This window comes from Lynx canadensis, chromosome E3 (assembly GCF_007474595.2).
Source record: "Lynx canadensis isolate LIC74 chromosome E3, mLynCan4.pri.v2, whole genome shotgun sequence".
Classification (NCBI taxonomy): Eukaryota; Metazoa; Chordata; class Mammalia; order Carnivora; family Felidae; genus Lynx; species Lynx canadensis.
In genome coordinates this window covers 39,312,426-39,323,663 of record NC_044318.1, presented here as the reverse complement: position 1 = coordinate 39,323,663, position 11,238 = coordinate 39,312,426, and the positions used below count along the sequence as shown (strand labels likewise).

The 11,238-nt window shown below is 63.3% G+C and overlaps 1 protein-coding gene across 1 annotated transcript in view; it reads left to right on the top strand.

Moving 5' to 3' along the window:
- The first annotated feature begins 829 nt into the window (after positions 1-829).
- The window catches only part of LOC115503927 (kinesin-like protein KIF19), a 44,609-nt gene continuing 34,200 nt past the window's right edge, over positions 830-11,238 (top strand). Inside the window, exons 1-7 of the mRNA XM_032591589.1 lie at positions 830-889; positions 1,224-1,304; positions 4,520-4,630; positions 6,684-6,771; positions 7,624-7,757; positions 7,958-8,083; positions 9,003-9,197. Coding sequence (XP_032447480.1) covers positions 830-889; positions 1,224-1,304; positions 4,520-4,630; positions 6,684-6,771; positions 7,624-7,757; positions 7,958-8,083; positions 9,003-9,197 — 795 coding nt within the window. The remainder of the gene's footprint in view (positions 890-1,223; positions 1,305-4,519; positions 4,631-6,683; positions 6,772-7,623; positions 7,758-7,957; positions 8,084-9,002; positions 9,198-11,238) is intronic.

Genomic DNA, 11,238 nt, shown 5'->3' with positions numbered 1-11,238 from the left:
GGCCCAACCCCTGCTGCTGCTGTGGGCTGCCCTCTGTGGGCCTTTGAGTGCTGTAGCTGTCTCAAAGTTGTGTTTCTCAGATTTGAACTTCGTGGATCTGGCCTCTCTGTGACTGTCCTCAGGTGGGGGAACAGCTCGTTCGCCCCGCTTCTGGTTGTCGACTTGGCAAGGGCGCCCTGCATTGGGTCACCATGCACCGACTAACCTGAGGCTGCAGGGTAAGGTTGTGTGCAGACACCCAAAGGTGAAAGTCAGTCTGGCCCTGGGTGTGGTGCAGAGTGGGACTGGCTGCTAAAAACCACATCCCAGTCGGAATCTGGAGATGGCATCTGGGAAAAAGCGTTCATAGTTAAGATTGATTGTGTTGAGCGTTAGCTAGTGGTGTTTGTCCCCTTTCGGTGGAAATGCTCCAAGGCCAAGCTTTGTGTGGCTCAGGCAGGCAACTAGGAACCCTGGGGTTGCCATGGCATCAGGTGAGGGCGTAGACCCTGCGTGCCCAGCACGCAGCTGGCCTGCATCCACCAGGGCCTGGGCCACGCAGCTCCTTGGGGCCTCCCGAGCCACGTGTGCGGTCCCACGTGTGCTGACAGTTAAGGACTGGCTGGGCTCCTGGGGCCTGCTGATGTCACCAAGGTGGGGCAGGCTGGAGGGGGGGGCCTGCTGCGCAGACAGGTCGCCAGGAGAGCACGGAGCACGTCACGCCGTCGGGCCCCACAGCCACCGGCCCTTCCCCAGCCCGGGGCAGCCCGGCCTTGAGACAGATGGAGCCCAGGGACCAGCCACTCGTGGTGAGCATCCCCCCTCGTGTTCCTGACAGGCCTACGGCCGCATGTCCCCGAGGCTGCCTCCTGGCCCTCTGCCCCTTGGTACAGGTGCCCACTTGGCACAGGTCAGGTGTCGTGGCTGCGGGTCCCCGTCCAGGGCCCTGCCTCTGCTCCCCTGTCTGTCCCTCTTCACCCCCTGCCCTGTGATCTCCTCCCCGAGGAGCTCCAGGTCCTGCGAGGGCTGGCCAGACCCGTCTGCTGGGTTACTTGGAACTTGAGCCCACCTGACGGTGGATGAGCCGAGGCCCGGGACACACCCATCGGCTGGTTATAGGGAGACCCCCTCGTGAAGGGGGGGGGGGGGGGGAAGGCAAGAGTTTGGGCTGGGGGTCCCCGGAGAATCGGGAGCAGCCTCGGTGGGGCCCCCGGAAGGCAGCCGCCGTGGTGTCCTGCCCTCAGGTGGCGCTTCGGATCCGCCCGCTCAGTGACACAGAACTGGAGGAAGGGGCCACCGTCATCGCCCACAAAGTGGGAGACCAGGTGAGGCTGTGGGGGCACAGGGCGTGTGTCCACAGGGTCGCGACACCTAGCGAACATTAATACCGGACACTGCTGCAGACACCGGGGCGGACCCGTGAGAGACCCGAGGACTTTTCCGGTCCAGGGTGGGGGCAAACGATGAAGGGATGTTCGGTGTCACAGAGGATCAAACAGCAAAGGTGGTCACGGAAGGGCTAAGGCCTTGAGCAGCAGCTAGAGGAGGTGGGGTAGGTCAGTGGTCTCCGGGAGGGGGCGATCCAGGCAGAGGGGAGGGTGGCTCAGGCCCTGTGGCAGGGGTGGGTGTGGCTGCCCAGACCAGGGGGGCAGGGCCTGGCGGAGGCGTGATCCCCAAGGGCTGGGGGGCCAGAGCCGGTCTGGCAGGACCAGGTCAGGGTCTAGGCCCTTTGCTGGAAAAGGGCCCCAGGTGACCGTGGTACGGTGGGGCCAGGACCCCTACTCCTCAGAAACCGCTCACAAGATGAGCTCTCAGTGCGGTTTAGAAATGCCAGAATAAATGCCAAGTGGCGGGGGCGGGGGCAAGACAAATTCTGTCAGATGAATTGGATTTTTCCATCTGTTGTTAGAAAGGCAGCTGTAACGAGGGGTTGAATGGAGTGCCCGGGAGTGTGTTAGCACTTCAGAGGCGAAGGACCCAGGGCGGGGAGCCTGCCAGATGGGGGTGCCTGGTGCTGACACGGCAGGGCGGAGGGGAGCCCCGGAGGACGCCATGGGAAGAAGAAATGGACAGAGCTTCTGGGCTGCACAAACACTTTGGGTGCTCTGGGCAGAGGCCGCGGTGAATTAGTGCTGAGTCCGTAGATCGCTAAGCAGTAAATCGAGGTGAGGGTCGTTAAATTGGGGGAAGCAGAGATTTGCAAGAAAGGTTTTGGCCCAGGGTTGAAGACTGTATGTGGTGTTGATAGGGAAACAGCGTTGACTCAGCTGAATTCACACCACGAGTGCACTGGGGGGTCGGGATGCGGGCTGGGCCTCGGTCACCCAGGGGCAGGTGACCAGCCAGGCACCTCTGGGGGGGGAGGGGGGTTGTGGATTGGAGACTGCCCCGTGCATGGTACTGATTAACGCGGGACAGGGGAGGGAGGGAGTATTCTGCAATCTGTAACAGCTCTCAGGAGAGTGTCGCTAGTGCCCAAACCTTGGTGGCAGCCCATCTGGGGACTGATGGACCTCCTCCCAGGGAGTGCCCCCCCTGTCCAGGGTGACTCCCGCCCTACCTGATAACGGAGGTCAGAATGCAGCCTCTTGTTTGCTGGCCACACAGCTGGGAGGTGACCGACCCACACCTGCACAGTGGCCCCTGCCCACCCTGGCCCAGGACAGCTCTGTGGGCGGGGGTCGCCCATCGATTCCTAGTTCAGGATGCCGTACTCCTCGTGGGGAGAACTTCTCCCACTTCCTGGGTTTTGGGGACTGGGTGACTTTAGGGGGACTTCTGGATCATGGGGAAGGGTTCGGTGTGGGGAGAGTGTGTCAGGAGAAGGGAAGTGGCTTTAATGAGTTCGAACTTCACTTTTCACAGGGCCTAGGCCCTTCTGAACATTGTGAGCACGTTGGTCTGTGCAGCAGAAGTGGGGCTGTGTGCCCGCGGGTGACAGGGTGCTTTGACAACCGCCCCCCCCCCCGGGCCCCCGCCCTGCCTTCCCCCCACATCCTGTTTGGTCTATCCTTCCACTCCAGGGTGTGCCAGAGCCCACCTGGGGCCTCTCCCAAGGCCGCCTCGCTCTACTCTGTACAAGACATAACTTGCTTTTTAAAAAATGAAAGCGGAGTTCATAAAACATAAAATTTGCCATTTAATTAATTTTTTTTTTAGTTTATTTATTTTGAGAGAGAGAGGTAGAACAGGGGAGGGGCAGAGAGAGAGGAGGAGAATCCCAAGCAGGCTGTGCAGTCAGTGCAGAGCCCAACACGGGGCTCAAACTCACAAACCGTGAGATCGTGACCTGAGACAAAACTGGGTCGGACGCTCAACCGACTGAGCCACCCAGGCGCCCCCAAAATTCACCGTTTTAATGTGAGCAAGTCAGCGGCCTTTAGGGCACTGGCAGTGTCCAAACATTGCCATCTCCCCAGCAGGAGACCCTGCGCCCACTCAGCTGCCCCCCTGCCCAGGTTCATGGGGGAGCATTGCCCCTCGCTGGTGCGAGCCTGTTTAACCGCCAGGCCTACCCGGCGCTGGGCTGTGGGCCCCTGCAGGAACCTGCCCAGTTCCTCCAACATTCTGGCCTGGCTCACAGTGAGCACCTGTGGTGGGAACCGTGTGGACCGGGGCCGCCCAAGTCCTTTTCTGGAGAGTCTCTCCCGGTTAGCTTACATCATGGAAAGCGTGCTGGCCTGAAGCCGGGGCGGGCCTCAGGGGCCGCTCCTGCCCCGCCGGACTCCCCAGGAACCTCTGAGCAGCCCTCGGACTCCCAAGACCTGTTCCCAAAGCTGTGGACCCAGAGGGGGCTCGACCTGGTGGCCAGGAGGCCTGGCGGCCAGGCTCTCGGTCTGCCCAGCCTTGCCCCCAGGACTCTGTGGCTGTCTCCTGGCGCCCCTCCCTCCCCCAGTCCCAGAGCTCCTCTCAGAGTAAACAGAGCTGATGGCCTCTAATGGCCCTGGAGAGGCTCCTTTGAACCTCCCCGTCCCCAGAGGCCCTCAGACTCCTCGCTTTCCCCCCACCTCCAGGAGACTGGGGGGGGGGGGAACGGTTAACCCCACAAGGAGAAGCAGGAGCTGGCTGCAGAGCTGGGGGTGGGGAGTGGACGCACTCGTGCACTCAGGGTGGCCTGGGGGCGCACGGCAGCCCCTGCGGTCCATCCCTCAGTTCATCAAAGGGCTTTCTTCCCTCAGTTCATCAAAGGGTGTCCCTGCAGAGCCCAGGGGGTTCTTCACTGAGCCCTGGTACCCGCCGTTGTGTGGGGGACTCGTTGTTGATTGGGTGCTGGTGTTGGGGGTGCCGGGGGGCAGAGGCCAGCAGGCCTGAGGGCTTCCAGTTGTGACTTTGGGGGTGCAGTAGCCTGGAGAGGCTACCCCTTTGCCTAGGAAGTGGGGAGGACGCCTGGGGGTGGAGCCCCCAGAACCCCCTCCTGGCTGAGCAGCCCTTCTGGGCCCGGTATGGAGCCCCCTCGTGTCATCGAGGGTGGGCGGGCCTGGGGTCCTTGAGGGCGCGTGGAGCCTGCCTGGACTCTGAGCAGCCCCCTCGCTGCTCCTAGGTGGCGGTGCTCATGGACCCCGACGAGGACCCCGAGGACACACTGCGGGCACACCGGTCACGGGAGAAGACTTTCATTTTCGACACCGTTTTCGACCAGCATGCCTCACAGGTACCCCCCAGCCCACGGCCACCCGCGTCCTCTCCTCGGGCCAGGCTGGCCGCGGGGGCCCTCTCCAGACCCTGGAGACCCCCTGGAGGACTTGGCGGGCAGGTGGTCCCATCCGTGACTTCTCACAGGAGTCTCCCTGACGAGTAGGAGGGTGGCACAGGGGCCACCCCAGGGGCAGGTAGCAGGAGGCCCCCTCCCACTGGTGCCCGGGGTTCACACATCTTCTCATTCGTCCATCCAAGCAAGGAAAGGGTGTCCCCTCCACCGCCCGTGAGGCTAGGGCACACTCCCTGCCCCGGGGCCCCCATCCCAGGGGGAAGGTGGGCTGAGTAAGCAGGGAGGACTGGTCCTCCGTGAGGGCATGCTGCAGAGAGCTAGAACCTGACAGAGGGGCAAGGGGTTCAGGCCGGGGCTTGGGCGCCCCTCCCACACACACACAGAGGAGATGCTGGGCCTCCACGAGACCCCAGTGAGGCCAGGGCAGGGGGTTCGGGCCCAGTGTCAGGCCAGACTCACCAGCACCCGTAGCCAAGGACGGAAGGCTGTCCAGCACGTCACCCGACCCTCGCCCGTGAGAGGGGTCTTGTCGCCCCACGCTAGAGAGGGGAGCCCGGCAGAGCAGGATTTGAACCCAGGCGCCCGGAGGTGGGAATGTCACCCCCCCCCCCAGGGTGATGATGTCTGGGGCTGTTTGGCCCCAAGACAAAGCCAGCGAGGGACGCGGGCTCCGTGCTGCCAGCCCTGCACCCAGCTGCTCGTCCCCTCCCAGCTGAAGCGGAGCCCTGGGGCCCCTCCTTGCACTGTGCACCTCACCTCCAACTGCCCGGGAACCACGGGCTCCTCCGTGTCTCCCGGCTCTTGATTGAGGCACACCAGCATCCCCGAAGCCGGGGCGGACACGACCACTCGCTCCCGTCCTTCCTGGCTCCGGGTGGACGGGCATCAGCTGGGCTCGGCACGGATCAGGCCACTGCAGCTCCAGGGAGGGAGCCAGACTCGGCACGTCAGCGGGAGGAGCAGTGGGGAGGCTGGGGACAGCATCTCAGGCAGGACGGGCGTGCGCCACAGGGCCCGTCGAGGCCCACCACCGCCCGTTGGCACTGGGAATGTCCCCTCCCTCGGGACTCGGCCGCCGTCTGGGCAGGCACGCTTCCTTCACTCCCGAGATGGTAGCTGGGTCGGCGACAGGAGGGTCCTGCTGAGTGGCTGCCGCCTGTCGAGCGCTGTCCTCGAGGGCTCGACGTGCGTTGTCTCGCGAGCTTCTCAACAATCCTCTAAAACATGGAAACCTGATCCCCATTTTACAGATGGGGAAACGAGGCTGCCTGAGATCACACAGGGCCAGGTCACAGTCCCTGACGGTGTAAGTCCAGAGCTGAGGAAAGCAGTACCGGGTGGTGCCTCTAGCCTCTGAGCTGTGTGACCAGCCAGGGCTATGGGGACAATTCAGGGACATGAACAGCAGGGTCCAGAGTGGGTGCCCTGCAGGGCAGAGGAGGTGGGACTGTCATTTCTGCCTAATGCAGCCAAACCTACACCCCTGGAGGTATCCTTTCTTGAATACCCCTGTGGACAGGGAGCTCACTACCACACCTATTGCTAGGCACCGTTGCCTTACGTGAAATGCTACCGTCCTGAAACTTTCGCCCCTCGGTCCTGGTTTTGCCCCAGAGAGAGGAGTCCCGACGCTCTTCACAGACACACAAATCCTGCTGTCGCCTTCCACTCGCTGCATTCTGTGTGGTTTCTCTCGGATCTTGAGAAGTCCTGGAGAGGACTCGTGGGTGTCTAGGACCGAGCAGATGTCAGGCTCCTGGCAGGAGCTGTCACGTGCACGCCCGCGTAATCCTCCCTGGAAGCTGGGAGCCCGGCCGCACCTCACCCAGGGGGCGGCACAGCAGGACAGGGGCTGCTGCCATCCTCCCGGGGGTCCCTGGCCATGGGCAGAGGGAACGGGACGTTGCAGACATCACACGTGTGTCCTCTCCAGCAGCCACGTGCCCTGACTCGCTGGGCCGTGCGTTCCACCGTCCATCCGTCTGTCCGTTCACAGGAAGATGTGTACCGTGCCACCACCCAGCACCTAGTGGAAGGCGTCGTTTCTGGATACAATGCAACGGTGTTTGCCTATGGCCCCTCAGGTAGGGCCCCGGGCAGCGCCCCGAGGAGGGCATGGGGTGGGAGGAGCGGACTCTCCCTGATAGTACAAGACACCTGCCACGCGCTGGTCTCACCGGCTCTTCTGTCCTGGGAGCAGCCCCGAGAGGCAGGTCAGGCCATCCCCTTTCTGCTCACAACACAGCTGGGCCTCGGCTAAAATGACCTCCCCAAGGTCACACAGCTGGGAGGAGTGAGTCTGGGGTTCAGCCAAAGCCCGCACCTTGCTGCCTGTCAGAACCCACAGACGTCTTCTCCGCACCCACTGGGTGGGCTCGACAGAGGTCCGCAGAGCTGAGCTACCTGCTGAATCCTGAAGCTAGAATCACAGAGGGCCGGGGCAGGTGGGGAGACTGAGGCCTGAGACGCGCCTTGCCCAGAGTTGCGGCCTGTTCGCTTCGCTTCTTCATTCAGCAGGCCTTAGGGAGCACACACCCCGTGCCAGGCTCTGGCGTTTGGGGAGCAGTTTGGGGGCAGGCGAGCGGCGCCCCTGTGGAGAGGCACTCTGTAGCAAGTTGCACGCGGGTCCCGTCGCTGTAGAAACAGCACCGGCTCGGGCCTGGGGGAAGAGGACGCCTCTGGGGCCCACCCCCCACACCGCCTGTGCCCTTGCTCCGATCCCGCTATCCCCGCGTCCGCGCTTTCTCCCGCACGTGAGCCATCAGACTCCGGGTCTTTCCCCTGGTTCCCGAGGTGGAAGATGAATGTGTGAGCGTGGTCAGGACAGTCTGTCCAGTGTGGGCGGACGTGAGAACGGTCTCCTGGGAGCGCGCGCCCGGGTGGGGTTGGAGCCCACTCAGGACTCCCCGCCTGGGCGGGCGCCCCGCCGTCTGCAGGCGCAGGGAAGACGTACACCATGCTGGGCATGGACGCGGAGCCCGGCGTCTACCTGCGGACCCTCAGTGACCTGTTCCGGGCCATCGAGATGCGCGGCAGCACGGACTGGGGTGTGTCGATGTCTTACCTGGAGGTGAGCTGCCCACCACCTCGGTGCCCCGTGCACAGCAAGCCTCTGTGTCCCCCCCCAGATACCCGTCACGGGGACTGTCGGCCCTCGGGGCGTCTGAGATCTCCCCGCAGCCGCGAGGCCCGTGATACCTGATACTAATAAACCTCCCGCTTTCTTTGCACCAGAGCTTCTCAGTTTCCAACTGTTGTCTCCCCTCCCAGATTTACAACGAAGTGATTCGGGACCTCCTGAACCCGTCCTCGGGGTTTCTGGACCTGAGGGAAGATTCTCGGGGCAGCATCCAGATGGCGGGCCTCACGGAAGTCTCTACCTCTAACGCGCAGGAGGTGAGGGTCCCAGGGGCCCCCGGAGGGAGGCGTGCCTCAGCCTGGGCGGCCGCGCTCGCCACAGCTCAGGGGGCGGAGCTGGACGCACAGCTCCGTGTCATTTCTCGGCTGCGGGGACGGTGTCCTTGCGCCCACACCCCTCCCCCGGCCCGCGCTCAGGGCAGATGTCACCGATGGACCGCCCATTCTTCCCGCTGCACCCAGACGCAGGCTGGGAGGCCTTCCCTACACACGGCAGCCCAGCCTGTCAGGGTCAACTGCATGCTTGAAACCCGCTTGCCATCCTGAGCGGGCGTGTTGTCCACATGTCCCACTCCCCCTGCTGGCCCACACTCCGCAGTGCCCTCAGGATGGGCCTCCTGCTTGCCGGAGAGCCTCAGGCCTCCCTGTTGCCCCCAGGTCCTTCACGGACGCCCCGAGGCCCAGCCGTGTGCCCTTAGCAGTGCCCCTCGTGGGTTCAGGTCGGGGAGAGGAGACTTCCTGCCTGTTCTCCCATGGTGACACTGTGTCAGTGTCCTCCCCCACCGCATGCTCTGTGGTCTCAGCACCGCCCGGCACACAGCAGGTGCCCCGCTGGCCTGATCCCCACAGCGGCTTGCACACAGTGGGTTTCAGCCCAACCTGCCAGCTCCAGGGAGACCACACGACTGCGGGGTTCTGCGGTGAGAGGTTCTGGGACACAGGCAGGCGATCCATTGGTGATGCCTGCCACGGGTAGAGGAGGGGAGAGCGGTACAAGTGTCTGCACCCTGCCGTTCCTGCCGCAAACCAGAAATTGCCTCCTCTGGACGAGGTTCTGTCGGCAAAGAGCTGCCCAATAGGGCTCGGGGGACAGGCCTCCTTCCTGCCTCCTGGTTCTGCAGGGAGCGCGTGGCCTCTTGGAGGCCCCCGACGTCCCCAACTCTCCCTTTGTCCTCAGATCATGCACCTTCTCACCAAAGGCAACCGGCAGCGCACGCAGGAGCCCACGGCCGCCAACAAGACGTCGTCTCGCTCCCACGCGGTGCTGCAGGTCACCGTGCGCCAGCGGAGCCGCGGCTCGGACTTGGCGGAGGGAGTGCGCGTCGGGAAGCTCTTCATGGTGGACCTGGCGGGCTCCGAGCGGGCGTCGCAGGTTCCGTCCCCCCTCCCGCCCAGTCACACCGTCCCCAGTCACTCTGGTCTGCGAGCGGGGCCCCTCCTTGTCCAACAGCATCTTCAGCACCTAGAACAGCTCCTGACCCCACAGAGGGCCCGCTAGCTCACTGGCTACCCGGCTACAGAGTGAGCCGCTTCTCAGCACGTGCTGAGCAGCCACGCCCACGGAGCCAGAACTTACAATTGCACAGTTCCCGAGTGGCAGGCTCTCCTGACCCACCCACCCTCAGGGAGCTCTGAGCCTCTGGGGGAAGGCAGATGTGTGACCAGAGGATTGCGACGTGGGTAGGCCTGTGCTTTGAGAGGCTGCAGAGGAGGGCAGGGTGGTGGTGTGGGGTCATCAGGAGTTTGGGGAAGGGTGCAAGGAAGGGCATGTCAGATGGAGGGAACGTGGCTGTTGGGAGGACGGTGCCCAGTTCACTCCTGCCCAACACGGCCACAGGCCCTGACACTCCTTCCGAGGGCCCCGCCTGCCTGCCCCTGGGCTCTTGGCTTGCCTGTCCTTTGCAGCACCTGTCGCTGGGAATGGGGCTGTGCTTACCTCGTGCCGCCCGGTGGGCTGGGCCTTCCTTGAGGGCAGGACCCAGCCCCGGGCCGGGCACAGAGAAGGTGTTTGACAGAGGCCGAGTGAGAACAGCAGTGTTACTGACAAACGACAGTTCACACGTCCCCAAAGACCAGACCCTTAGCGTGCACAGTCCACGTAATCCCCCCAGCGCAGTATAGGGTGGGGAGCACGTGTGGAGCTGGGACCCCGGCGTGGTGTGGATCCAGGCTTTGGGCCTGGGGGCGTTGGGCCCGCATCTGTGCCTTTCACTGCTGTGATATTCGTGCTTCTGGTTGGCATCACGTGCTCTGTGTCTTTGGGGTTTTCCATCACAGAGTCGTTTCCCTCATCCGTTCACTGACCTGCCCTGCCGAACTGAGCAGGGCCTTGCCAGCTGCCAGGGTCAGGCTGGCGTAAAATGTAGTGTGTTCGTAGAAACTGTGAGGCACAGCAGGGCCAGGACACCAGGAGACGACCGCCGTTGGAAAGATAGTCTTCGCTGGCAGTTCCCAGAGGAGGGGGCACGGGATGCCCTGCGGGCCACAGGGGACGCCCCAGGGCCAGTCAGGAGGCAGAGGGAGGCGGTGCTTGGGCGAGAGCCTCACTGTGGTTTCTGCGGGAAGGAGCGGGCGAGGCGGGGCAAGTAGGCTGAGGACCCACCAGTCTGGGTGATTCCAGGGGGCTCCAGGGCATGGGGGCTGTCCCGGCTGTCTGGTCCCTGGGGGTTAGGACTGGGGGACAGTGGCCCAGAGTGTGAGGGCCCCACGGAGGAGGGGGTCGGGGTGTGGGCTCTGGGTTGACTGGTCTGCATCTGAGAAGTGTGCTCCTGGGTGAGGGGTTTAGGACCCTCAGGAACTGGCTGGCCCTGGGGGGGGGGGGGGGGGGCAGTCCCTCTAGGGTCAGCAAGGGCTCCAGGTGTGAAAGCATCAGAGTACAGACAACAAAGGACACGGCTGACACACAGGCAGATGTGGGTGCAGACAGGTTCATGCAGGTGGAGCCCCATGTGATGAAGGTCTGGGACTCTGGCCTGTTCCAGCTGGGCTTGGCTGTGTCCTCAGGGGACAAGACGGAGGGGTTTCCACAGAGGGGGTCCAGGGTCTGGGTCCTTGATCTCACTCTCCTCTGACTTGCTGTGTGCCTTTGGGGAAGCTGCTTCCCCCTCTGGGCCTGGTTTTGTTTCAGTTGTATATTCAAGTGGCCTGCATGGGCTGCTTTGAGAATCTGCTCAGTTCTCGCAAGCTGTCATTTCTTCACCGAAAACTACGCATAAAGTAGTCTATTCCCGGGCACAAGGTCTCTGAGAAAGCCCCCTCACTCTATGACACAGACACATGACGTGGGCAGCTGTCCTGGCTCTGGCCACTCCAGCAGCTCTGGTCCTACCCTGCACCAGCTCCCACTTAATGAAATTAGTAGCCAGCGTTTACTGCTTGCCTCTGTGGGCACAGGTCCGAGCTGGCCTGTTGTA